The 26976-nt window shown below is 38.2% G+C and overlaps 1 protein-coding gene across 1 annotated transcript; it reads left to right on the top strand.

Moving 5' to 3' along the window:
- Window positions 1-1145: 1145 nt before the first annotated feature.
- LOC103237815 (aldo-keto reductase family 1 member C4-like) lies at window positions 1146-26457 on the top strand. The gene is given in 11 exon segments (XM_073018692.1): window positions 1146-1228; window positions 3600-3768; window positions 12507-12563; window positions 12565-12628; window positions 13623-13696; window positions 14124-14246; window position 15352; window positions 20449-20557; window positions 20823-20988; window positions 24538-24620; window positions 26415-26457. Coding segments are annotated over 11 exon segments (972 nt in total).
- Window positions 26458-26976: the final 519 nt, after the last annotated feature.

Below are 26976 nucleotides of genomic sequence, written 5' to 3' on the forward strand. Positions count from 1 at the left end.
GCAAATCAAAACCACAATGAGATACCATCTCACACCAGTTAGAATGGCGATCATTCAAAAGTCAGGAAACAACAGGTGCTGGAGAGGATGTGGAGAAATAGGAACACTTTTACACTGTTGGTGGGATTGTAAACTAGTTCAACCATTATGGAAAACAGTATGGCGATTCCTCAAGGATCTAGAACTAGATGTACCATATGACCCAGCCATCCCATTACTGGGTATATACCCAAAGGATTATAAATTATGCTGCTATAAGGACACATGCACACGTATGTTTATTGCAGCACTATTCACAATAGCAAAGACTTGGAATCAACCCAAATGTCCATCAGTGACAGATTGGATGAAGAAAATGTGGCACATATACACCATGGAATACTATGCAGCCATAAAAAAGGATGAGTTTGTGTCCTTTGTAGGGACATGGATGCAGCTGGAAACCATCATTCTTAGCAAACTATCACAAGAACAGAAAACCAAACACCGCATGTTCTCACTCGTAGGCGGCAACTGAACAATGAGATCACTTGGACTCGGGAAGGGGAACATCACACACCGGGGCCTATCATGGGGAGGGGGGAGGGGGGAGGGATTGCATTGGGAGTTATACCTGATGTAAATGACGAGTTGATGGGTGCAGCACACCAACATGGCACAAGTATACATATGTAGCAAACCTGCACGTTGTGCACATGTACCCTACAACTTGAAGTTTAATAATAAAAAATAAATAAATAAATAAATAAATAAATAAGTGTTTTATAGTCTAACATATGATAATCATTCTATAAATCTGTTGGAGGAATTTATAAGATAGATAAGACAGATGATAGATTATAGATAGATAATAAATTGCCAGATAGATTCCAGATAGAAAATTTTACTTTAGCAAAAAATAATTTTATTCTGACTATATAAAAATGTACTTAAGAATTATCTTTGATAAAAACCAAGTGGACTGGATTCAATTTTCTTCATAGCCTGTGTAATATATCATCACTTGCTTCTTCCTACATGCCATTGGTAGCCCCAGACAGTGGGCAGTGTCACATTGCCTGCCCATTGTTTATATAACCTGTGAATATAAATGCTGGATGTTGAAGAAGGAAACAGTGTCTGCTTAGCAAAAGGAGTGACATTCAATGGATCCCAAACATCAGCGTGTGGAGCTAAATGATGGTCATTTCATGCCTGTATTAGGATTTGGCACCTATGTGCCTCCAGAGGTAACATAATCATATTTTCAGTGTTGAGCATTTAAAAGAGCAAAGCTGGAATAAGTAGATGATGACCTGGGTTTTAGCTTTGTGTTCCTGTGTTACTCTGCATGATTCACTTGGTCTGTTTTAATAGGCCAGAGCTATTCCAAGTTCAATGAGAAAAGGCAGTCAATCTGTTCTGCATTGAAGTCTGGTCATATGGTCATGTACTGCTTACTTTTATTTTGTGCACTGTTTTTTTTCTTCTGTTTATGGGTATTCCCAGCTTTGCAGAATATTTAAAACTCAACAGTGAAAAACACTGCCTGGCATTTCCTTTTGTAGGAGATTGACTGCAGTGGAATGGTTTCTCTCTTTTTATCATTGAAGAAATTGTTTATTCTTCCAAGTGGACATGATCAAACAAAATCTTTGTGGTAACAGTGTCTGGAGATGGGGTATATGAAAACCCTTGGGGAGAGTATTGCTGAGCTGCTGTGTGGCCTTGAGCATGACAAAGTAATAATACTGGTCTTGGACTTAATACAATTTCCCATGTACAACTTTCACCTCTAGGAAAATTACCTGAAGGGAAAAATAACTTTAAGAAAAAACTAGAACCTCACAAGAGAAATTTTAAATTTTTGGTCCGTGTTAATATGCATCAGATTTGTATCAAAATGGTATGGGTGGTCCTCTGACATGAAAGTAGGCAAAATGGAGACTTTATTTTCTAGACTGAACTATCTCTATACTGGAAGAAAACATGTATTCCAAGGCTACTAAGTGTGTGAATAAGGACTAGTGACATAAAAATTTGTCTCACCTTTCTCAACTTTACATTGTAAGAATTTACAGAGAAACATCTTGAAGACATCAACACTAGCGGTTTACTTTGTAATGAAAATTGGCATGAAGGGGAAGTAAGGAAAAGCACAACATGAAAACTTTAGCTTTGGTAAACTTGAGTGCCTGCATAGCAAAGAGAAGATCAGGACTGGTATCAGGGGAAGGCAGTGAGACCTGGCATCTAGTTCCTTTTAATATCATTGGAAACAGAAAAACTCCTGAAATATTAAAATAGAAAATTGTTCTATTTATGGCTTTGTTGTTTAAAAAAATGTACCTTTCAAATATCCAAATTTGATAAGTCAATCATTTTAAATTTCACCGAACTTATGTCTCCTAAAAAAGTTATCCTTATTTTTTAAGACTAAAGCATACTTTACTAATCTTTTACAGGTCGCAGTTAATTTCTTATGTATAAATCTACATCCTTGGAGTGTATGTCTTTACTCCTCATAATTAGTTCTGTCACGCACACAAAATGGCTAATGACTGTGTAGAAAGGAGTCAACACAATAGACTGCCACCCGTAGATGCACCTGTTTTCAAAGTTGGAGCCTGGCTGGTATCTCAGAATTTCTCACCATTTCCTAACTAATAAGGGTGCTGTCTATAATTAACTGCTTGTACAATGTGTGGGGTTTCTACATATCTGCTTTCTTTACAAGACTGGGAGTTTTGTATGCGGTGTACAGACTGGGTCAATGTAATCAGTACTCAGTTAAAATCTTGGGAATTGAGTGTACAAATAGCATCCCCTGTAGACAACATTTCTCCTATGTTGCCAAAATGTGATGCTGGAGGAAGTCAGTGTGTTTTCTACAACATCACTGAGAGAGGAATCATAGGAACTTGCAGTGTATTCTTTCTGTAGTTCCTTCCATGTGCCTTCTTCCATGTGTTAATTTCACTATATTAAAAATAATTAGGCTTCCTGCAGTGGCTCACGCCTGTAATCCCAGCACTTTGGGAGGCACAGGCAGGTGGATCCCTTGAGTTCAGAAGATTGAGCCTGGGCAACATAGTGAAACCCCATACCTACCAAAAATACAAAAATGTAACCGGCATCATGGTGCCCATCTGTGGTCCTAGCTATCTGGGGAGACGGAGGTGAGAGGATTGTTTCAGCCTGAGATGAAGTGGGGGAGGGGCAGAGTTTTCAGCGGGCTGAGATTGTGCCACTGTACTCCAGCCTGGGTGACAGAGTGAGACTCTGTCTCAAATAATAATAGTAATAATAAAGACTATATTTATAACTATAATTTGAGTCCTGTTAATTTGTCCAACAAATGACTGAATCTGAGGTTGTTCTTGGGAAACACCATGCTAGTGATCAACCAGTAATTACCTGGGATTGAAGAGGTCCAGGGATACCCAACATTTATTACTAAGCAGGAAAGACTAAAGCAAATTGGGATGGATTTATCACCACATATATAGAACTAACCCAAGATGCAAGAATAATGTGATGTTTGTGAAGGTCATTGTTTGTGCCTGAACTACCTGTTTGAGCACATTGATCACCAAATACTACTTTTCATTGCTCCTCCGGGTTCCTAGGAATAGACTTGTGGAGGTTACAAAATTAGCAATAGAAGCTGGTTTCTGCCATACTGATTCTGCTCATTTATATAATAATGAGGAGTATGTTGGATTGGCCATCCGAAGCAAGATTGCAGATGGCAGTGTGAAGAGAGAAGACATAGTCTACACTTCAAAGGTACCGTGCCTGTGATGAGCTTGTGTGCACATGTGTTTATGGTGGTTGTGTGGAGATGACAATTCTGTAACTGGATCTGTAGGTGTGGGTGAATTGTGCTTATTGGTTCTAATTTATTGACACATATTCAGGTATTAAAACTAAAATAAAAGGTGGCGAATGATCATGTCTTTCTATGATTGTTGTGTTCAAATTTGTTACTTGAAAATCACTTTACTTTTTTGAGCCACAGCTCAGATCTGTAAAATATTTTTATGCATTCATTTTTTAATTTCAATGGCTTTTTTGGTACAAGTGGATTTTGGTTACATGAATAAATTCTATAGTGATGATTCTGAGATTTAAGGGAGCCCATCAGGTGATCAGTGGACACTACTCAATATGTAGGTTTTTATCTCTCACCTTACTCCCAACCTCCCCCAACACTGAGTCCCGAAAGTCCATTATATCATCTGTATGTCTTTACATCCTTATAGCTTAGTTCCCACTTATAAGTGAGAATGTACAGTGTTTGGTTTCCATTCCTGAATTACTTAGAATAATGGCCTTAAGCTCCATCCAAGTTGCCACAAAAGACATTATTTCAATCCTTTTTACATACACACCATTCTATGATGTATATATAACACATTTTCATTATTCATGGACACTTAGGTTGGTTTTATATTTTTGCAGTTGTGAATTGCATTGCTATACACGTGTCTACATGTGTCTTTTTCATGTAAGCTTCTTTTCTTTTTGGCAGATGCCAGTAGTGGGATTGATGGATCAAATGGTAGATCTACTTTTGAGCTCTCTGAGGAATCTCTATACTGTTTTCCATAGACATTTTACTCATTTACAATTCCCACCAGCAGTGTAAAAGTGTTCTCTCTTCACTGCATTCATGCCAACTTCTACTGTTTTGTTTTGGGTTTTTTTTTGGTTTTTTTTTTTTTTTTTTTTTTTTTGACTTTTTAATTATAACCATTCTTGCAGGAGTAAAGTGGTATCTCACTGTGGTTTTAATTTGCACTTCCCATATTAGTAATGTTGAACCTTTTTTCATATTTTGTTGACTGTATATCTACTTTTGAGAAATGTGTATTCATGTCATTTGCCCACTTTTTCATGGGATTATTTGTTTTTATCTTGCTGACTTGTTTGAGTTCCTTGTAGATTCTGGGTAATAGTCCTTTGCTGGAAGCATAGTTTGCAAAATTTTTTCTCTCATTCTGTAGGTTGTCTCTTTACTCTCGTGATTACTACTTTTGCTGTGCAGAATCATTTTTAGTTTAATTAGGTCCCATTTATTTAGTTTTGTTTGTGCATTTGCTTTTGCGGGTCTTAGAGATAAATTCTTTGTCGAGGCCGATGTAAGGAAGAGTTTTTCCAATGCTGTCTTCTAGAATTTTTATGGTTCCAGGTCTTAGACTTAAGTTTTTGATCCATCTTGAGTTGATTTGTGTATAAGGAGAGATGGTATCCAGTTTCATTCTTCTACATGTGGCTTACCAGTTATGCCAGCACCATTTATTGAATAGTCTGTTCCCCAATTTATGCTTTTGTTTGCTTTATCAACAAAGATCAGTATTTGACTTCATTTCTGGGTTATCTATTTTGTTTCATTTATCTAAATGCCTATTTTTATATTAATACTATGCTCCTTTCCTAACTACAACTTTGTAGTATAATTCAAAGTCTGGTAATGTACTGCCTCCAGATTTCTTCTTTTTGCTTAGTATTGCTTTGGTTATTGTGGCTCTTTTGTGGTTCCATATGAATTTAGAATATGGCCATTTTCAGAGTATTGATTCTTTCTATCCATAAGCATGCAATGTTTTTCCATTTGTTTGTTTTATGTATCATTTCTTTTAGCAGTGTTTTCATTGTTTTTCTTGTAGGGATGTTTCATCTCTTTGGTTAAGTATATTCCTAGGGATTTTATTTTATATACAGCTGTTGTAAAGGGCTTGATTTCTTAATTTAACTCTCAGCATAGTTGTTGTTGGTTTATGGCAGTGCTACTGATTTCTGTACATTGATTTTGTAACCTGACTTTACTGAATTTGTTTATCAAATCTAGGAGAATTTTGGATGAGTTTTTAGGGGTTTGTAGGTATATGATTACATTACTGGCAAACAGCAATACTTTAACTTCCTCTATTCGAATTTCAATTCCCTTTATTACTTTTTCTTTCCTGATTTCTCTGGCTAGGACCTCCAGTATTAAGTTAAGTATTAATAGAAGTGGTAAAATTGGGCATCCTTGTCTTGTTCCAGTTCTCAGGGGGACTGTTTTAAACTTTTCTCCCTTCAGTATGATGTTGGCTGTGGGTTTGTCATATATGGTTTTTGTTATCATCAGGCAGGTGCCTTTTATGTCTAGTTTGTTGCAGGTTTTTATCACAAAGGGATAGCGGATTTAACAATTGCTTTTTTTTTTTTTTTTTTTTTTTTTGCATCTATTGAGGTAACCTTGTGGTTTTTCAATTTTCTTTATGTTATATATCATATTTATTGACTTGTCTATGTTATACTATCCCTGCACCCTTGGGATAGGACCCACTTGATCATGATATATTATCTTTTTGATGTTCTGATGTATTTGGTTAGCTAGTATTTTCTTGAGGAATTTTTAAAATCTATGTTCATCAGGGATATTGATCTATAGTTTTCTATTTTTGTTTTGTCCTTTCCTGGTTTTGGTATTAGAGTGATACTGGCTTCATAGAATAATTTAGGCAGAGTACCCTCTTTATCTTTTTGGATATTTTCAGTAGGATTTGTACCAATTTCTTTTTGAATGTCAAGTAGAATTCAGCTATGAATCCATCTGATCCTTGGCTTTTTTTGTTGGCAATTTTTTATTACTGATTCATTCTTGCTGCTTGTTATTGGTCTGTTCTGGGTTTCTGTTTCTTCCTGATCTAATCTAAGAGGGTTGTATGTTTCCAGGAATTTATCAATTTATTCTAGATTTCATAGTTTGTGCACATAAAGGTATTCTTAGTTGTCTTGAATGATTTTTTGGATTTCTGTGATACATTTATAATGTGTCCAGTTTCACTTCTAATTGAGCTTATTTGGATCTTCTCTCTTCTTTTCTTGGTTAATCTCACTAATGGTCCGCAAATTTGTTCCTCTTTTCAAAGAACCAGCTTTATCTTTCATTGATCTTTTGTTGGGGGTGTTTTGCTTCAATTTCATTTAGTTCTGCTCTAATATTATTTCTTCTAATATCTTTGGGTTTAGTTAGTTCCTGTTTCTCTAGTACATCTTTAGTCAATTTGTGCTCTTTCAGACTTTTGATGTAGGCATTTAATGATATGAACTTCCATCTTAGCTCTGCTTTTGCTGTATTCCAGAGGTTTTCATAACTTGTGTCACTATTATCATTTCAAAAAATTACTGAATTGCCATTTTGATTTTATTGTTAACCCAAAATCATTCAAGAGCAGATTGTTTAATTTCCATGTATTTGTATAGTTTTGAGTGTTCCTTTCAGAGTCAATTTCTAGTTTTATTACATGGTGTTCTAAGAGATACTTGATATAATTTGGATTTTCTCAAGTTTATTGACACTTGTTTTGTGGCCTATCATATGGTCTATCTTGCAGAATGTTCCATGTGCTGATAAGAATGTAAACTTTTTTCTAGAGTATGTTAAATCCATTGTTTCCTATTTACTTTCTGCCTCAATTATCTGACTAGTGCTGCACAATGAAGTATTGAGTCCCTCACTATTATTGTGTTGCTATCCATTTCTAAAGTCTGCTAGTAATAGTTTTACAAATCTGGGAGCTCCAGTGTTTGGTGCATATAAATTTAAGATTGTAATATGTTCTTGCTAGATTGGTTCTTTTATCATTATATAATGATTTTCTTTGTCTTTTTTTTTCTTACTGCTGTTGCTTTAAAGTCTGTTTTGTCTGATATAAGAGTAGCAACTCCTGCATACTTTTGGTTTCCATTTGCATGGAATCTCTTTTTCCACCTTTTTAACTTGAGTTTATCCAAATCTTTGTGTTAGGTGAGTCTCTTGAATACAGCAGGTATTTGGTTTGTAATTTATTATCCATTCCGCCATTCTGTATCTTTTAAGTGGAGCATTTAGGCCATTTATGTTCAGTGTTATTACTGAGATGTGAGGTACTGTTCTTTTCATCATTTCAGTTGTTACCTAAATACTTTTGGTTGCTGTTGTGTTATTGTTTTATAGGATTCATGAGTTTTATGCTTTCAGGAGGTTCCATTGTGGTGAATAACAATCTTTTGTTTGAAGATTTAGAACTCCTTATAGCATGCTTTGTAGATCTGGTTTGATAATGTCAAATTCCTTCATCATTTGTTTTTCTAAAAATGACTTTATTTCTCCTTCATTCATGAAACGTAGTTTTGCTGGACACAAAATTTCTGGCTGACATTTATTTTGTTTAAGAAGGCTAAAGATAGGACCTCAATCCCTTCTAGTTTTTAAGTTTTCTGCTTAGAAGTTCTGTTAGTTTGATAGATTTTTCTTTCTGTTACCTGATGCTTTTTTCTCACATCTCTTAGAATTATTTCCTTCATGTTGACTTTAGATAGACTCATGACTATGTGACTTAGTGGTAATATTTTTGCAATGAATTTCAAAGGAGTTCTTTGAGCTTCTTCTATTTGGATATCTAAATCTCTAGCCAGGCCAGGGAAGTTTTTCTCAATTATTCTCTCAGGTAAGTTTTCCAAACTTTTAGACTTCTTTTCTCCCTCAGGAACACCAGTTATTCTTAGGTTTGGCTGTTTTACATAATCTCATATTTCTTAATTTGCTCTTTTTTTTTTTGACAAGAGTCTTGCTTTGTTACCCAGGCTGCTGGAGTGCAGGTGCATGATCTTGGCTCACTGCTGCAACCTCCGCCTCCCAGGTTAAAGCAATTCTCCTGCCTCAGGGTCCTGAGTAGCTGGAATTGTAGGCACACGCCACCATGCTGGGCTAATTTTTGTATTTTTAGTAGAGACTGGGTTTCACCATGTTGGCCAAGGCTGATCTTGAACTCCTGACCTCAAGTGATTCACCCAACTCAGCCTCCCAAAGTGCTGGGATTACAGGTGTGAGCCACCCATCCAGCCTGATTCTTTCTTCTTTATCATTGTCTGATTGGGTTAATTCAAAAGCCTTGTCTTTGAGCTCTGAAATTCTTTTTTATTTATCTATTTATTTATTTATTTATTTATTTATTTTTATTCTTTCCTTTACTTGTTCTAGTCTATTGTTGAAACTTTCCACTGCATTTTGTATTTCCCTAAATGTGTCTTTCATTTCCAGAAGTTCTGATTGGTTTTTGTGATATTTATCTCTCTGGAAAATTTTTTATTTATATTCTGAATTTTTAAAAATTTTTTAGATTGTTTTTCACCTTTCTGTGATATCTCCTTGAGTAGCTTAATAATGAACCTTCTGAATTCATTATCTGGTATTTCAAATATTTTATCTTAGTTTGGATTTATTGCTGGGGAGTTTTGGGGTGACTTGGGTGACCCCAGGGTTTGGGATTGACAAAATCTTGTTTTGTCGTATTACCATAATTACTTTTCTGATGTCCTCTCATTTTCCTAGATTATTTCTTCTAATTATTCTTGAATTCATTTTTGATTTCGCTGTTTTTAATTTCTTTTTTCCCTTTTAAGGATCTGACTTTAATATTTATAGTTTATAATAGCCTAATTGGGTTCTTAGTGCTATTAGGTGTGAAGACTTACATGAGTTCCTTGGTTATAGACAGTCTTTGTATAATGGCTTCCTCAGATGTTGGTTGTAGTAGCTATATACTCAGTGTGTGGGCAAGTTCACTGTCTCCTATGGGATTGGAATGGCAGCAGTCTCTTGAAGCTTATCTTATACTGCTGTTATATGTACTTTAATATTTATTCAATTTTTTCCCACTATTTTATTTATCGAGTTTATTTATTGAGTATCCCCTACCCAGGGATACCACCACAGGCCAGTAGAGGCGGTATCTCTGGGTAGGAACCATTTGTAACTAAAGCAGGTGGATAAATGAAGTACCCAATGTGGTTGGGAGAGTTTTCAATTGGATTCACCTCTTTTATCAATGCTAAGGATGGAAGCTACCTCAGCTCCCGTGCCAGGTTGACAGGAAAGCTATGCACTTCCCAGTCTCACTCTTGTCCCAGTGTTCTGAATCTTGAGATCAGACAGGTACCTCTTTTCATCTGTAGAAATGTTGATGTTCCAAGTAGGGAGAAATTGTGACTGCCTCTCATGCAAGCCTGAACGTGGGGAGTGCCCTTCCCGTGGGGACGCAGTCATTCTGAAGTGTTCCAGGAAAGCTGTATATGGGTGTACCCATGCAGAGCTTCTTTAGGAGAAGCCCTAGTTATGTCTGCATTGATGGAAAAGGGGGGAAAGAAGACCCCTTCTCCAAGACCCTTCATGAGCACCAAGGCCACTTGACTGTTGGTGGTGGAGGTTTAGATTTCCCTACTGAATCTAGCATTGAGATTGTGTCTCTGCTGAAATAAACTTGCTGCCAGTGTAAAGATCTGGAACTCAAGTCCTGCTATCTGGATCTTTTTGTCCTGAGTGATGCTCTTTCCATTACATTACGAGTAGAAGATCCTGAGAGCCAGACTACAGTGATAGATTGCTATTGCTCTTCTGGGTCTAACGACCCAGTGGGGTTGCCCCTCTCTGGGCTAGTGCTGGGGAATATTGGAAAGGGATCCTGTGATGTGACCTGTCTTCATGTCTCCCAGCAGTGGGTACCAGCACCAGTTCTCATGATGGCGTCAGGGAAGTGACGTAGACTCTGTGAGATTCCTTGGTTGCAGATAGCCATTTTGTGTTGGCTTTCTCAAATGCTGGTTATAATAGTAGTGAACTTGTCTCAGGGACAGACTCAGGACTTCTGGTTAGTCAGATAAATGCAGGCAATGGGGTCAGCTGAGATTACAAACAAGTTTTCTTCTTCCTGGGTGCAATGTTATTCTACCTAGGGATGCTGTAATGAACTGCGTTGGCCTCCAGCTCTTGCACAAGAGCACAAGCTGTGAGATTTGAGCTTGCCTTATGTTTCCCTAGGGAGGTATTCTCGTTTCTCAGGTGATGGGCAGGGTCATAGAGTTCCCAAAAGTTTACGTCCTTTGTGTTAAGCTACCAGCGTGGGTGTAGGGGCACAACCAGGTTGGGTCAGGGTTAGGCAGGTCTGCATTCTGACTCTCCTGGAGTGGTGCTAGCTGTAGCTGCTCTGAGGGCAAGGAGATGGTTCTCAGGCCAATAGGGTCACATTGCAGAGGGGAGTATAACTGCCTTTGTTGTTGCGCAGAAGCGTTCACACAGGGAGTGGGGAGTAGCAGGTGGCAGGAAGCCTCACTGAGATCCCACACAACTGGCAAGGCAGATCTCAGTTCCACAGTGCTTTGTTGCCCAGGCTGCTGAGTGCAGGTGCTAGGAGCACTGGACTAAGTTCTAAGTAGCCTGTGCTCAGAACTCAGAACTGCCCTGGGACAAAAGTTTTCCTGTAGAGATAGCAACTGTGGCTTTCGAGCTATGCCCCTCCTCATCCAACTGCAAGGCCGGGCACAAGACTTCTGCATTTGTGTCTGCAGCACACTTCTTGCTTGCCCCCCGAGTTCTAACCAAAGGAGTTCATCCCCACTCAAAACAATAATATGAAATTCAGTTGGGAGCTTCTTTCAATCTGCAACCCCTGCCTGAACTAGTTGGCTGACTTCACTGAGGGTCCCCTGTGAGATGAAATAAGAAATGGCCTCCTTCTGTCCATGCTGGAGATTGGGAATGCCCTTGTGGCATTTTCCCACTGCTGCTTCTACTTTCTCACCTCTCCCTAAATCAGTTAGGCCTCCATGGCCTACATTTTCAGATTCCCTGGTAGGAAAGGGTATTCTGGAGGCAGCTTCTCCCCTTCTCACACTCTGGGCACTTACAGTTTTTCATCTGTCTTACAGTGTATGCTGCAGCCTGCCACTTCTTTCAAAGGGTCTGTGAATTCTTTGTTTTTCTATTAAGTTTCTGCATTGCTTCTTGGAAAATAGTTCACAGTGTGAATTATCTACACACTATTCTGTTCTTCCAAGTGGAAGGGACATGCTAACACTGCCTCTGATCCACAATCTTGGGGAAAAAAAAATCTCAGATCAGGCTATAAAATCATAGAGAACTATAATCATATTATAGTTTTTCTTAGGTCCTGGATGACTTTCATTAATATCTTATTATTCTGAATCTCAATTGTCCCTTTCTTCAGAGTGTGTGTGAGTGGGGAGAGTACAAAATAAGGGAGCCCTATAGGTATTACTAACATATAACTAAAGTATCTTGAATGGAGTTCCACAAATGTCATCATGTTAAGAACATTATTTTCTTTAGTTTCTAAGCAACAGGAAAAACTATTATTGTCCATTGGGTTCAATGGATGAGAAAATTAGACAATTGAAGTGTTTTATAAATTCTATCAAACATTCAGATAATGAGCATAATTATATTGATATCAATTTTTACCTACTGAAAATTTTAATTCCATTGTTTAGCAATTGTACTAACTATATTTGCAATAGATAGTGGAATTTACATGGATAGATCATATCAAAAGAAAATACAACAAGAATGTGAATTTTTTTTGCTAGCCGTCATCAGTTTTGAACCAGTGGAAAAAATGTCTAAATATTAGGTGGGGCAAACTAATAAAACTGGGTCATGTTTTTATTCAACACAATTCTTTACTTTTACTCTGCAGCTTTGGTGCACTTTCCATCAACCAGAGTTGGTACAACCAGCCTTGGAAAGCTCACTGAAAAAAAAGGCCACTGGACTATGTTGACCTTTATCTTATTCATTTCCCAATGGCTCTCAAGGGTGGCAGTTTTTGAGATCAAATTTCTTTCTCTTCGGTTGCCAGCATGACAATCCTTTACACTGATGGTAGAATTAAGCTTCTTCTTAGGAGGATGTAGGTATTGTTACATGGAAGAAGAGTCTAAGTATAATGCCTAACCCCTGTTTTATTGAATAAATAGTGAAACCTTCCTTCTCTAATGTATGATGACAACAGAAGACAGTACATCAACCTCAAAGCCTCTGCCTCAAAAACTCGAGAAAATAACAATAGCCACCTTCAAGTCTCTGTCTTAATTGGGGTTCCTGAGTCCATCTCTTAGGATGTTCACAGATATAGAGATTCACGCAGCTGTAGTACCCAAAAAAACTGCTGCAATATGGTACACAGTGAGTTTCCATTATCTCTCCCCATTTTAAGCTGAAATAGATTTGGCAGAACTCACTCTGGGTGAGCCTTAAAAAGCAAACCATAATGGGAACTGAGAATCCTTGCCTTTTTCACTAAAGCTTGTTTCACAATGGAGTTTGTAGCTTTGCTTAGTCATGAATTTCGGTTGTGCATAACTTAAATTTATAGGGAAAAACTCAGGCTAGTTTATTTAAAAAAGAGTTTATTGCATGATGCAAATGGGTAGTCACTGCCATGAATAAAGATTTGACCTAGACTCTAAAAATGTGACCTTTTGTCCATAATTATCTATGAACTCCAAGAGGTTTTCTGGATTTTTGTCCCAGCCTTTTTCATTGTTGGCAATGATAGCTTTGAGGCAGCTCAAGGCTCATGGTGATTAACATAAGAGAGCCTCCATGGGTCTTACAACTTTCAAATACATACTGAAAGAACTTCCATTTGACCATGTTTGGTTTATGATCCTGCTCATGTACTATCAAATCTTCAGGGGGATAAGGAACTCTTATTGTATCACCTGGATCAAGAATACAACCCCTTATTGCTGGATATCAAGGACTTTTTGAGACAAAGAGTGGCTAAAATGACTGCTTCTACTTCAGCCAGGTGAGACGCTACTACCAAAAGATGAAAATGGAAAAGTAATATTCGACACAGTGGATCTCTGTGCCGTATGGGAGGTAAGTGCTAGGAGGACAGAGTACAGAAAAGGAAGATGAGGTAAACCTGTTTCCCAGCTTTCATGTGCAACCAATGGAATATGCACCACTGGAACTACAAATTAAGGAGCTTGACAAAGGAAGTTTTGCTGAGTGGTAGGGAAGAACACACGACTGAAATAGAATAGTGAGAAATGAAGGAGAAAAATTGGAGACAAGGAAGACAGGTATTCCTCCCCCTCCATGTGCATTTTTCTCTCCAGCTTCCTAAAGAGGATACCCAAATTCTTGCTGTCACTATCCTTTTCTGTTATCTGTTGTCATTCTCTTGAGAATCACTGCTATTTTCATTGTCATATCTTAACAGTTGTTGCTTTAATAGTTCTGTCTTGCCTGTACCATAATCTGCAGCCAACTGCACAAATAATTCCTCACAACCCCTTCCCAGGCCATGGAGAAGTGTAAGGATGCAGGATTAGCCAAGTCCATCGGGGTGTCAAACTTCAACTGCAGGCAGCTGGAGATGATCCTCAACAAGCCAGGACTCAAGTACAAGCCCGTCTGCAACCAGGTGAGGGCCCTCAGCCGCCTCTCCTTTCTCTTCTCAATACCCATCTTCCTGTCCTACTGCCTGGCTTCCATTTGTTTTGTTCCACTTACATTTGTGAAATAGAAGATTCTAGAAAGCAAAGCCTCTGTCTAGAAGAACATGGAAGACCCTTAATTGTACCTCTCCTTGGAGAAGTCTTAGTGAAAAAGGTACAGAGACCTTCATGCTGAATTCTGTATACTATTTTTAGAGGAGGTAAATTTCATCAATGAGGACTGAAATGGATAATCAGAACTCAGGGAGAAGGTGGACTTATCTCTAAGGTTTGAAAAGACCACCAGAGAGTGGATTGGTAAAGATGATTTGGAGGATAATGTGTATAATTAGGCCATAAAAACATGGGATGAACAATAAATCAGGAGAGAGTGAGAATAAGAGAAGATAGGTACTACGGGGTTAAATAAGGTTTAGATTTCTGAATGCTTTTTATTGGCATCTCTGTTTCCATAGTTCTTGAGCAGGTACTAAGAACTAACTGGAAACAGTGAAAGTCATCCAGGTTAGGGAGAGGAAGTTACCTGTTTATGAGAGCTGCTTGAGAGAGAAGCTGAAAGGATGTGGCGTGCTACCCCCACACTTGCCTCGTGTAGAAAAGCCTGCTAATGTTGCCTCATTTAGACCCAGACCCAAAACGGAAGTCTTATAGCTGGACCACCTAGGAAGAAAAGTTCTAAAGCACAAAAAAGAAAGCATTTCATTTGGGAACACTTATTTGCAGCTGGAAATAGGGGAATGGACTAACTGACTAAACTACCATCCTGCCATCATTTCAGTCCTTCCACATTGTTATTTCGTGTTTGGACTGTACTGGAAGAACTGTTTTATACAGGCTGCATTCAATAAATTTGTAAATACCATACCCAACAAAGGATTTAACACTGAAAAATTAAGGTAACCTTGGAAAATTCTAAAACAGTCACTTTTCACTCCTGAGATGTAGGTGGTCAAGAGAAATGAGGAACACTGTAGAAACCATATGCAAGATGCACAGATGGCATTGTGTTTGCTGTGGACTCTGTTGATGTTGAAAGAATGGAAGAAGTCAAAACTGAACTTTATAAAATAGGGTATAAGAAAATAAAGATGTCCCTGTACTTACGGGTGCTAAGAAACTAGACTTGAAGAACTTGTCTCTCTCAGAAATTGAGAAATTATTAGCAATGGTTGAACTGAGCTCATCAACTCCTTGGCATTTGCAGCCTACCTGTGCAATCATAGGACATGAAATAAAGGATTTGAGAAACTCCATGATGTGATAATGAAAAGAAAAATATTGCAGTAATATAAAAAGATGAATATGATGCCTTTTCTATATATGTGGAATAGATTTTCTCTGGTCTGATTTTAACAAATACAAGACTGTCTACAGCCTGGTTTTCCTGTATGCCCCTCCTGTGTGCTATCAAAGCTTCGTTTCATTGAACAATCAGATGCCCAACTCCGTGGCTTTGTGGAAGATGAGTAAATGCAGTGATGCTTCAAGTGGTCTCTTCTCCCTAGCCCACAAATATTTCAGTACTATCATTTTGGGAAGTCAAGCAAGTATACTAAATTAACCAGAACACAATTGCAGAAATTTGACGCAAAGTTGGTGAAATAAAACTTTAAAGAGTGAAAAAAAGAGAGTTAACTGTTTATGGAGATCACTAGTTGTGGTGGATGAAATCAACACTGAGGAAAATTTAGCAGAACATTGAGCCGACCTTGTGACTGCCCACATCTTATTTTGATGCACCTCTTTGCTTTCTGTCATCAAATCAACTGTTGAGAAGCATCTATTCTGCATATAGTTCTGTTCTCTAACTTACTCTTTTACTACTTAGAGTCAATGAGTACAGGTCTATAGCTGAAACATATAGTATTTAAAATTTATGTATTTGGTAATATAATACAAAATCTTGATTTCCAATTAAGGAATTAATGTGGTTTTAATATTAGTTTTACTCAATTTTTTTATTATGACATTTTCAAATTTTAGAGAAATTTGAAGGGATAATAAAGGACAGCTAAATGTAACCATCTATATCCAAAATTGTTGACACTTTGCCAACCTGGCAAATATATAGGTATATAATATGAGTAGATCTGCATCAATACATGTAGTATTTGTTGAATCTCTTCAAAATATATTGTAATGATCACAATTCACCTCTACAGACCTTTCAAAGCATGGCATAGGAATGAAGATATTCTCCCAGTAACAGTGCAATTATTATATGTAAGGAAATAACAATAATGCCCTCATATCATTGATTATCCAGTCAGTATTCAGATTTCCCATTGTTTTGTTGAAATGTCTCCTATGCCTCTATTTTAACCATAAATAGAAGATGAAAAAATTTAAAGATACCATATAATAAGATTAAGTACCTGAAATTATACCAAATAAAAGATGTGTATGACCTCTACAGAATTATAAAATAATGAGAAATGTTAAAGAGTAAATATAAAAGATTTATCATGAAAACAAAACAAAAAAAAATCCAGTTGTGACTTTGTTGTACTTTGATCAGTTAATTTGTTCCAAGTTTTTGAAAGGTAAGTTTCTGTAGATTCGCAGTTATACTTGGATGCTTTATGTCATAGAAGTTAAACATTTTTGGTGACAAACTGCCTCTACCTTGCTATATCCCTGAAATTATACCACAGTAGGCAGCATGAAATGACAGATTGTCCCACAATTAGTGATGCTAATTTTGATCACTTGGTTAAATAAGTGGTAACCAGATCTAATTTCCAGAGACATGTGTTCTCCCCTTTGCAATTACTAGTAATCTGCTGGGTGAAAATAATCAAAAGGGGAAGTTACATTCCACAGTAAATTTTCACATAATGATTGAGTATAATTAATGATGTTTTAAATTTTTGTATTGCATTCTTATTGTATTCTTTCCTGGGGGCTTTAAAGTAATTACTTTCAATTTTAACTACAAGTTTACTATTCTCATTTTACATTTTATTATGAAAAAATTTTTTTCACTAAGAAAAGAAACAATTACTCCTCTTGGATATGCTAAAAAGCTTAACTCTTTCCCTTTAATTATTCATGTCCTGGAAAAAAAATACTGTCATGATCACTGTATTAGTCCATTTTCATGCTACTGATAAAGATATATCCAAGACTGGGAAGAAAAAGAGGTTTAATGGACTTAAAGTTCCATATGGCTGGGGAGGTCTCACAATCATGGCAGAAGGCAAGGAGCAAGTTACATCTTACACAGATGGCGGCAGGCAAAGAAAGAACTTGTGCAGGAAATCTCCTCATAAAACCATCAGATCTCATGAGACTTATTCACTATCTCAAGAACATCACGGGAAAGACCTGCCCCCATGATTTAATTATCTCCCACCAGGTCTCTCCCACAACACATGGGAATTATGGGAGCTACAAGATGAGATTTGGGTGGGGACACATAGCCAAACCGTATCATGCCACCCCTAGCCCCTCCCAAATCTCATGTCCTCACAATTCAAAACCAATCATGCATTCCCAATAGTTTTCCAAAGTCTTACCTGAGACAAGGCAAGTCCCTTCCACCTATGAGCCTATAAACTCAAAAGCAAGTTAATTACTTCCAAGATACAATGGGGGTACAGGCATTGGGTAAATACAGCTGTTCCATGTGGGAGAAATTGGCCAAAATAAAAGAGCTACAGGATCCATGCAAGTCTGAAATCCAGCAGGGCAGTCAAATTTTAAAGCTTCAAAATGATCTCCTTTGACTCCATGTTTCACATCCCAGGAGTCAATGGAACTCCATTTACATCCATGCTGATGTAAGAGGTGGTTCCTATGTTCTTGGGCAGCTCCACTCCTGCGGCTTTGCGGGGTACAGCCTCCCTTCTGGCTGCTTTCATGGGCTGGCATTGAGTGTCTGCAGCTTTTCCAGGTGCACAGTGCAAGCTGTCAGTGGATCTACCATTCTAGGGTCTGGAGGATGGTGGCCCTTTTCTCACAGCTCCATCAGGTGGTGCCCCAGCAGGGACTCTGTGTGGGGGCTCTGACCCCAGAGCACTGCCCTAGCACAGGTTCACCATGACAGCACGGGCCTAGTGGTAAACTTCTGCCTGGACATCCAGGCGTTTCTATACGTCCTCTGAAATCTGAAATCTAGGTGGAGGTTCCCAAACCTCAATTTTTTTTTTTTTTTTTTTTGAGACAGAGTGCTGCTGTCGCCCATGCCCAGGCTGGAGTGCAGTGGCACAATCTCAGCTCACTGCAACCACCACCTCCCAGGTTCAAGTGATTCTTCTGCCTCAGCCTCCTGAGTAGCTGGGATTACAGGCACATACCACCACACCAGGCAAATTTTTGCATCTTTAGTAGAGATGGGGTTTCACCACCTTGGTCAGGCTGGTCTCAAATTCCTGACCTTGTGATCTACCTGCCTCAGCCTCCCAGAGCGCTGGGATTACAGGCACATACCACCACGCCTGGCCCCTTGCCTCAATTCTTAACTACTGTGCACCGTAGGCTCAATACCACATAGAAGCTGCCAAAGGCTTAGGACTTGCACCCTGTGCAGCCACAACCTGAGCTGTACTTTGGCCCCTTTTAGTCACAGCAGGAGTGATTGGGATGCAGGGCACCAAGTCCCTAGACTGCACACAGAATGGAGACCCTGGGCCCAGCCCATGAAACCATTTTTTCCTCCTAGGCCTCCACCTCTGGGCCTGCGATGAGAAGGGCTGCCACAAAGGTGTCTGACATGCCTTGGAGACATTTTCCCCATTGTCTTGGTGATTAACATATGGCTTCTTGTTACTTATGCAAATTTCTGCAGCTGGCTTGAATTTCTTCTCAGAAAATGGGTTTTTAATTTTTACTACATCACCAGACTGCAAATTTTCTGAACTTTTATGTTGTTTCCCTTTTAAAATGATGCTTTTAACACCACCCAAGTCATTTCTTGAATGCTTTGCTTAGAAATTTCTTTGACCAGATACCCTAAATCATCTCTCTCAAATAAAGTTCCACAAGTCTCTAGGGCAGGAACAAAATGCCACCACTCTCTGCTACAACATAACAAGAATCACCTTTGCTCCAGTTCCCAACAAGTTCCTCATCTCCATCTGAGACCACCTCAGCCCGGACCTTATTGTTCATATTACTAGCAGCATTTTTGTCAAAGATATTCAACAAGTCTCTAGAAAGTTCCAAATATTCTTACATTTTTCTGTTCTCCTGAGCACTCCAAATTGTTACAACCTCTGCATGTTACCCAGTTCCAAAGTCATTTCCACATTTTCAGGTATCTTTCAGCAACGCCCCACTCTACTGGTACGAAGCTACCATATTGGTCCGTTTTCATGCTGCTGATAAAGACATACTCAAGAGTGGGGAGAAAAGGGGGGTTTAATGGACTTACAACTTCACATGGCTGGGGACGCCTCACAACCATGGCAGAAGGCAAAGAGGAACAAGTCATATCTTACATGCATGGTAGCAGGCAAAGAGACAGCTTGTGCAGGGAAACCCATTTTTAAAATCATCAAATCTTGAGAGACTTATTCACTATCATGAGAATAATACAGGAAATACCCACTCCCATGATTCAATTGTCACCCCCGGGCCCCGTGCACAACATGTGGGAATTATGAGAGCTACAAAATGAGATTTGGGTGGGGACAGAGCCAAAACATATCAATCACCATTGGTGAAGGCAAATACTTTTGATCACTTTTAACCACTCAACACTATGAAGACATGGATTGTTTTCCTATAATTTGTGATTTTTATTCATTATTGGTTTTTGATGCTCAAATCTACACAAATATTACTGAGATTCCTATCAAACTACTTTTTTCTTTTAAACCTGACCTCATAAGTCTTTAAAGAAATTCTTACATTCTGGCATAATTTGATGTTCAAAGTTCAGAATCTTAACCTATCCCAAGTCTGGAATTGGCCATGTGCAATTCTAGTGGTCAAAGGTTGTTAGAAACTGACTCTGGTTCATAGAGTTGCTTATGCTCAGAAATAACATTTTTGTGTATACTTTTAGGACAGCAATATAAAACGTATTTTTATTAAAAAGATCATTATTTGACAATAATAGTCTCAGTTTAAATTTAATGTTATACTTTATTCAGCTTATTTTAATCTTTATATTAACATATGTTTTGGATTATCTGATGCTTTTCCATCTTGCTCATCTGCAAGTGGAATGTCATCCTTACCTCAACCAGAGCAAACTGCTGGATTTCTGCAAGTCAAAAGACATTGTCCTGGTTGCCCATAGTGCTCTGGGATCCCAACGACATAAACTATGGTAATAAAAGCAACAGGAAGTTTACCTAAAATGCCGTTTTGATGAAAAAGTTTAATTATAGCCTACTCAGTCTCCTGGAGTTCACTCTCAGTGAATCAGTGCACGGGGAGAATTTGCATTTCTGATGAGATCTCAGGTGATACTATTGTTCAGGGGCCTCACTTGAGAGGCTCTGGTGCAGAATGAACACCTTAGTCTGTTTAGGGAGCCTCCTACCAAACTGAATCCAGCCTCAAGACTTCAGCATTTCTGGCTTTCCTTCCAGGGTGGACCAGAACTCCCCAGTTCTTTTGGAGGACCCAGTTCTTTGCGCCTTAGCAAAGAAACACAAACGATCCCCAGCCCTATTTGCCCTCCGCTACCAGCTGCAGCGTGGGGTTGTGGTCCTGGCCAAGAGCTACAATGAGCAGCGGATTAGAGAAAATGTCCAGGTGAGGAGTTGAGTGGGCATCAGGGCTCCTGCATGGTGGCCTTCACATGTGTGCTTCTTGTAAGCTTCTCAGGACACCCTTGGACTAAGTCCATCTCCTGGGCATTTCCTATGCACAAATGCTTTGTGTGCATCATAAGGGTTTTCTATTCTACTCTAGGAGGGGCAGCATGGGTGGAGAGAATCAGGATGGGACCAAAACCAGAAATTTTGGCATAAAGTTGGCAACTTACTCTGTATCCCTCTGCTAGGGACATCACCTTTTCTTGATTTTCTGAAATGAGTTGGGTTAGGTGTTCTCTAGTCTTCAAATCATTGCAGATTTTTTCTTCATGTCCTTGTTTATTCTGTATAAATTTCATGTATTTATTCTCTTAGAATTATTTTTTGAGTGCCTCTTGAAGTATTTGGGTATTTTTATTAGGTTGCATGTGTTTTTCTATGTGTAGAAAAACATAATACTAAGCAAAATTATAAAAAAGAAAACCTCAAACATAGAGGTTTAATAGAAAACCATTTATTTAACTGACAATTTCATGGTTTGTAATTTAGCCTAAGCTCCACGTGAACTCAGTCTAGTCCTTCTGTTCCCGGCTGGGCTGTGTCACGTGTGTGCAGGGCAATAAGGCAGCTCTGCAGAATTAATCCAGAATTTGTATTCTGGATATTCTTTAGAGCTTCAGATGTATTGTTGAAATAGCCTCTCCCAAAATGTACCCGTGTTTTGATTCTCTTTATGGTGGTTTTAACAAAAGTTTCTACTCTTAATGTAGTCAAATTCTTTATGATATTGTCTTGTAGTTGCTAATATTGTGACTTTTCCTATATTGGAACCATGACAATACGTTACTATATTATGTAGTAAAATATTATATAGTAATACAAAGTAATATACTATATTCTATTAATATCTTATAAAAGTATTAATGTACTTTTATAAATTGGGATAATTTGATTTTTAATATGTGAAATCAGGGTGCAAATGTACATTTAATTTTCACTTGATAGTAAAATGTCCCACTAAGAATTACTGAAAAGTCCATATTTGCTCACCTATCTTGATTTTTCATCCTGTCATAAAGTGTCCATAAGTACTTCTGACATTTCCCTTCTTTCAGAGTTAACTTTCCTGTACTGTCTAAATTATGTTACATAGCATTAAGGCATTTGTGTATGTTTTCCTAGATTTATTCATAGAAAACTTATAATTTTAATAGTCTTTGGATAACTTGAGAATTTTCTCATCTATGTAAATATTCTAAGAATACAATGAATGCTTCTTACCTAGATTCATCAATTGTTAAATTGATGACTTTTATTCTCTTTTCCTCTTATTCTCCATATTAGAGTATTCCAATAAAATTTAGTAATTTAGTATTATGCTAGCAATTAGTGACATCTTTTGATATTTAAATTCTTTCCAATTTGAATACTGAGCTCCTCTTCAACTAGTTTTCTTTGAGCATGATGTTATTAGGATTTGGACAATTACTGTCTTAAATCGTGTTGAAAACAATTTTCACATTATACCTGTTCATTGAAGATGGAAATCAGATGAATATATTTGGATTTCAGTATTTCTATATCTGATGTGAAACTGTACAACTCTACAGACAAAGAGGGTCTCAACAGATACTAGAGATGAAATAAAGTTAACCTTGTGTGTACATGACTGGTTCATGTACTTATAAGGTTAAGAATCTAGAGAACAGTTTTGAAACTTGTGATTTAGATAGTTTGATGATGATACAGTTTGGATATTTGTCTCCTTCTAATCTCATTTTAAAATGCATAAAAAAGGTTAGTTCATGTCTTTTGTAGGGACATGAATGCAGATGGAAACCATCATTCTCAGCAAACACCGCATGTTCTCACTCGTAGGTGTGAATTGAACAATGAGATCACTTGGACACAGGAAGAGGAACATCACACACTGGGGCCTATTGTGGGGAGGGGGGAAGCGGGAGGGATAGCATTAGGAGATATACCTAATGTGAATGACGAGTTAATGGGTACAGCACACCAACATGGCACATGTATACATATGTAACAAAACTGCACGTTGTGCACATGTACCCTAGAACTTAAAAAAAAAAAAAATGTTATCCCCAATGATGGAAGTGGGCTCTGGTGGGAGGTGTTTTTGTCATGGGGACAAATATAGAAATCCAACAATATCCATCTGTATTAGTCCGTTTTATGCTGCTATAAAAAAAATACTTGATGCTGGGCAATTTATACAGAAAAGAGCTATATTTGGCTCACAATTTACAGGCTGTACAAAAAGCATAGCACCAGCATCTCATTCTGGAGAGGCTTCAGGAAGCTTTAAATTCCTACATTAGGTCATTCCTTTGCTCCCATACCTGATCATAGGCTGTTAGAAGCAGTCACACTATCTGTTGAATGTCTTCCTGCTTAGAAATTTCTTCCACCAGATACCCTTAAATCATCACTAAGTTCAGACTTCCACAAAGTCCTGGAATGGACACAATGCAGCCAAGTTCTTTCCTAAGGTATAACAAGGGTGATCTTTGTTCCAGTTTTTAATAAGTTTCTGATTTTGGTCTTAGACCTCACTAGCCTAGACTTCATTGCCCATATTTTTATCAGCATTTTGGTCAGAATCATTTAACTAATGCCTAGCAAGTTCCAAACTATCCCTTATCTTCCCATTTTCTTCTGAACCCTCTCAGCGCTTCCAAACTGTGCTAGTTACCCAGTTCTAAAGCCACTACCACATTTTCAGACATTTTTAGCAATGTCCCACTCCTAGTAACAATTTTCCATATTAGTCCATTGTGCACTGCTATAAAGAAATACCTGAGGCCAGACAAAATATGCCGGAAGGTGGTTTATTTGGCTTACCATTTCGCAGAGTGTACAAAAATCATGGCACCGTTTTGGTTTTGGTGAGGCCTCAGGAAGCATTTACTCATGGTAGAAGGTGACAGAGGAGGAAGCATATCAAATAGCAAGAGATGAAGAGGAAAAAAAGAAAATGTCAGGCGCCTTTTTAAACCAGATTTCATGTGACCTAATGCAGTGAACACTCATTACCATGGGGAGGGCACCCAGCCATTCATGAAGAATGCCCCCATGGCACAAACACCTCCCACCAGGACCCACTTCCATCATTGCTGAATCACGTTTTTAACATGAGATTAGGAGGAGACAAATATCCAAATTGTATCACCACCAAACTGTCTAAATTATAAGTTTCAAAATTTTTCCTCTAGATTCTTCTAAATCTTCTAAGTACATGAGCCAATCATGAGCACACCAGGTCAACTTCATTCCATCTCCAGTTTCTGTTGAGATCTTCTTTGTCTGCAGTTTTGTGCAGTTTCAATATATAATATCTAGGAATGGATTTATATTTTGCCTGATATTCTTTAATCACTTGAGAGTTTAGAGATGATCTTTCATAACTTTTGGAAACTTAACAAATATTTTACATATTGCCTCTACACCCTGCTCTGATATACTTGGCTATTCCAAGTTGACAATTATGCAATCTAACAACAAAAATTTTCTACTTCTTTGGTAGGTTTTTGAATTCCAGTTGACTTCGGAGGATATGAAAGTTCTAGATGGCCTAAATAGAAATTTTCGATATGTTGTCATGGATATGTAAGTAACTTTGGAAAATGGGTTGCCAAGTATATTTTTAGAGGAGGAATGTCAGATGGGTGCTAAAAGTGACCTCAATATCAGGGAGACAGAGGCCAATGTGAGTCAGAGGTGAGACGGGAACTCTGGAACTCTCCTTCTGGATTCACTCCAGAGTTCTGTTCTCTGACAGGGTGAGCGGGCCCAGGGTCAGCATGGGTCAACCTGTGCCTCTGGCTCTGACTCTCTGAAAATTTCCAGAGCAGCCAATATTATTGCTGAATTGGCACCTTTCATGTTGGCCTGGCATTTCTGCTATGGCCTAGTGGACAAATTGGATATTGCCCACATGGCTTGATTACATGTTTTTCCAAATCTGTATTTATAGCTTTTTCTTCCAAATCCTCTCAGTTCCTTATCAGATAAACATTTCCAATAACATTGGTGTCCATGCCAGAAATTCATCTCTTCCATGTGGAATTGCTCACTAGATCAGTTTCTTTACCCATTTCAAATTTCTTTCCTCCTTCTCTTTAGACATTTGGTCATGACCCAAGCACTGCATTTTGCCTTCAGAAAGTTTGCCCTTAGTGGGCATTAGAACTCTTGGCTCTGATTTTTTTTTGCAATATGGAAATCTAAATGCAGACTATAAAGAAGTTTTAGAGAAGAGAGATTAAAAGTCAAGGGAAGAGCCAGGCTCAGTGGCTCATGCCTGTAATCCCAACACTCTGGGAGGCAAAGGCAGGTGGATCACTTGAGGTCAGAAGTTTCAGACCAGCCTGGCCAAAATGGAGAAACCCTGTCTCTACGAAAAATACAAAAATTAGCCATACGTGGTGGCATACACCTGTAAATCCAGCTACTCAGGAGCCTGAGGCAGGAGAATCCCTTGAACCTGGGAGGCAGAGGTTGCAGTGAGCCAAAACTGTGCCACTGCTCTCCAGCCTGGGCAACAGAGCAAGATTGCATCTTTAGGGATGATATATAGCTGACAAAAGATCTTACTCTTTCTATATGCTCCAAGGTTCTAGGATTCACAGACAGGCACTCATGTGATGAGGGAAAAACAAGCTATGTCACTGCTTGCAGTGGAGATGTTAACAGGTAATAGACATGAGATAATGTATTAAAAAGGATAAACACAGCAGCACGTCGTAAGAACTCAAACGTTTTTAAATACCATTGTTTACAGAGTGGCAAACATCAGTAATTCTCACCAATTATTCAATATTAATCATTTATTTATTCTATTTTGTGTTATTTCCACCTGAAGATTGCCCTTAGCATATTGTAGAGTTTTGGATATGGAACCCCATATTACATAGGACAGTTTACATGTCTGAATCAAAGAAAATATTTTCCATATGGTAAGCAGCTAGTCAGTAATGAATACTTTAAAGGATGTGTGATTGCTACCAAGAACATTTAACCCTCAAAACTTAGTGATGAACATGTAGCTGGCTTATTTCTATTGAAAACAATGCAGGATGAGTTGCTGCTTTCATTGAGAATTTGAAATAGAAAAGGTCAGAATATCTCTTTGCTCTGTTGACAGATATGAAAGACTGTGTTTGAACAACTGACCCTGTGTAGTTTGTGTGATAAATTCCAGGCAAGGGAATATAAGTTGAAAATGCTCTTATTTTGGGGGAAAAAAACACATTATAAAGTCATGTTCATGAAAGACAGATTCTACAAATTGAAAATAAACTTAACATTCACACTAATGGTAACGTCCTAGAAATCACTTTGCTACCAGCTTTTTAATAGAGTCATTTCGTCCATATTATGTACTGTCATTTCTCTTTTCAGTCTTGTGGACCACCCTGATTATCCATTTTCAGATGAATTTTAGCATAGACGGTGTTGCACGATGTCTAGCAGAAGCCCTGCGTGTGGATGGTGGTGCAGAGGATGTCTCTATGCTGGTGGACACACGGCCTCTGGTTAAATCCCTCCTGCTTGGCAACTTCAGTTAGCTAGATACATCCATAGTCCAGAGAGCAAAGAAAATAAATTTTATCTTGAAGTAATTGAATGTTTTCCTTAAAGGTTCTTTTCCTACTCCTTTCTACATACTCGTGTATTTCTTTTCCTTCTACTTCATTAGGGCCAAAAATTGATTTGCCTATAAGTTTGGGGCAGAGTGGATATTTTATAGACATTTTTGAGGTGAGAGTGGGTGGGGTTTGCAGCCTCTAGAGGAGGAGCAAGTGACCAGTATTTATCAGTTAGTCTGTCTTTAGCTCTTTCAGAAAGAAGAAAATACACAGCATACAACCTGAACACAAGCCATATTGACAGGATGACCAACAATCTATGGCCTCCCTCCAGCATCACAAATTGGAGCTCCAGCAACCTAGGGATGCAGCAT

The sequence above is a fragment of the Chlorocebus sabaeus genome, chromosome 9 (assembly GCF_047675955.1).
Source record: "Chlorocebus sabaeus isolate Y175 chromosome 9, mChlSab1.0.hap1, whole genome shotgun sequence".
Classification (NCBI taxonomy): Eukaryota; Metazoa; Chordata; class Mammalia; order Primates; family Cercopithecidae; genus Chlorocebus; species Chlorocebus sabaeus.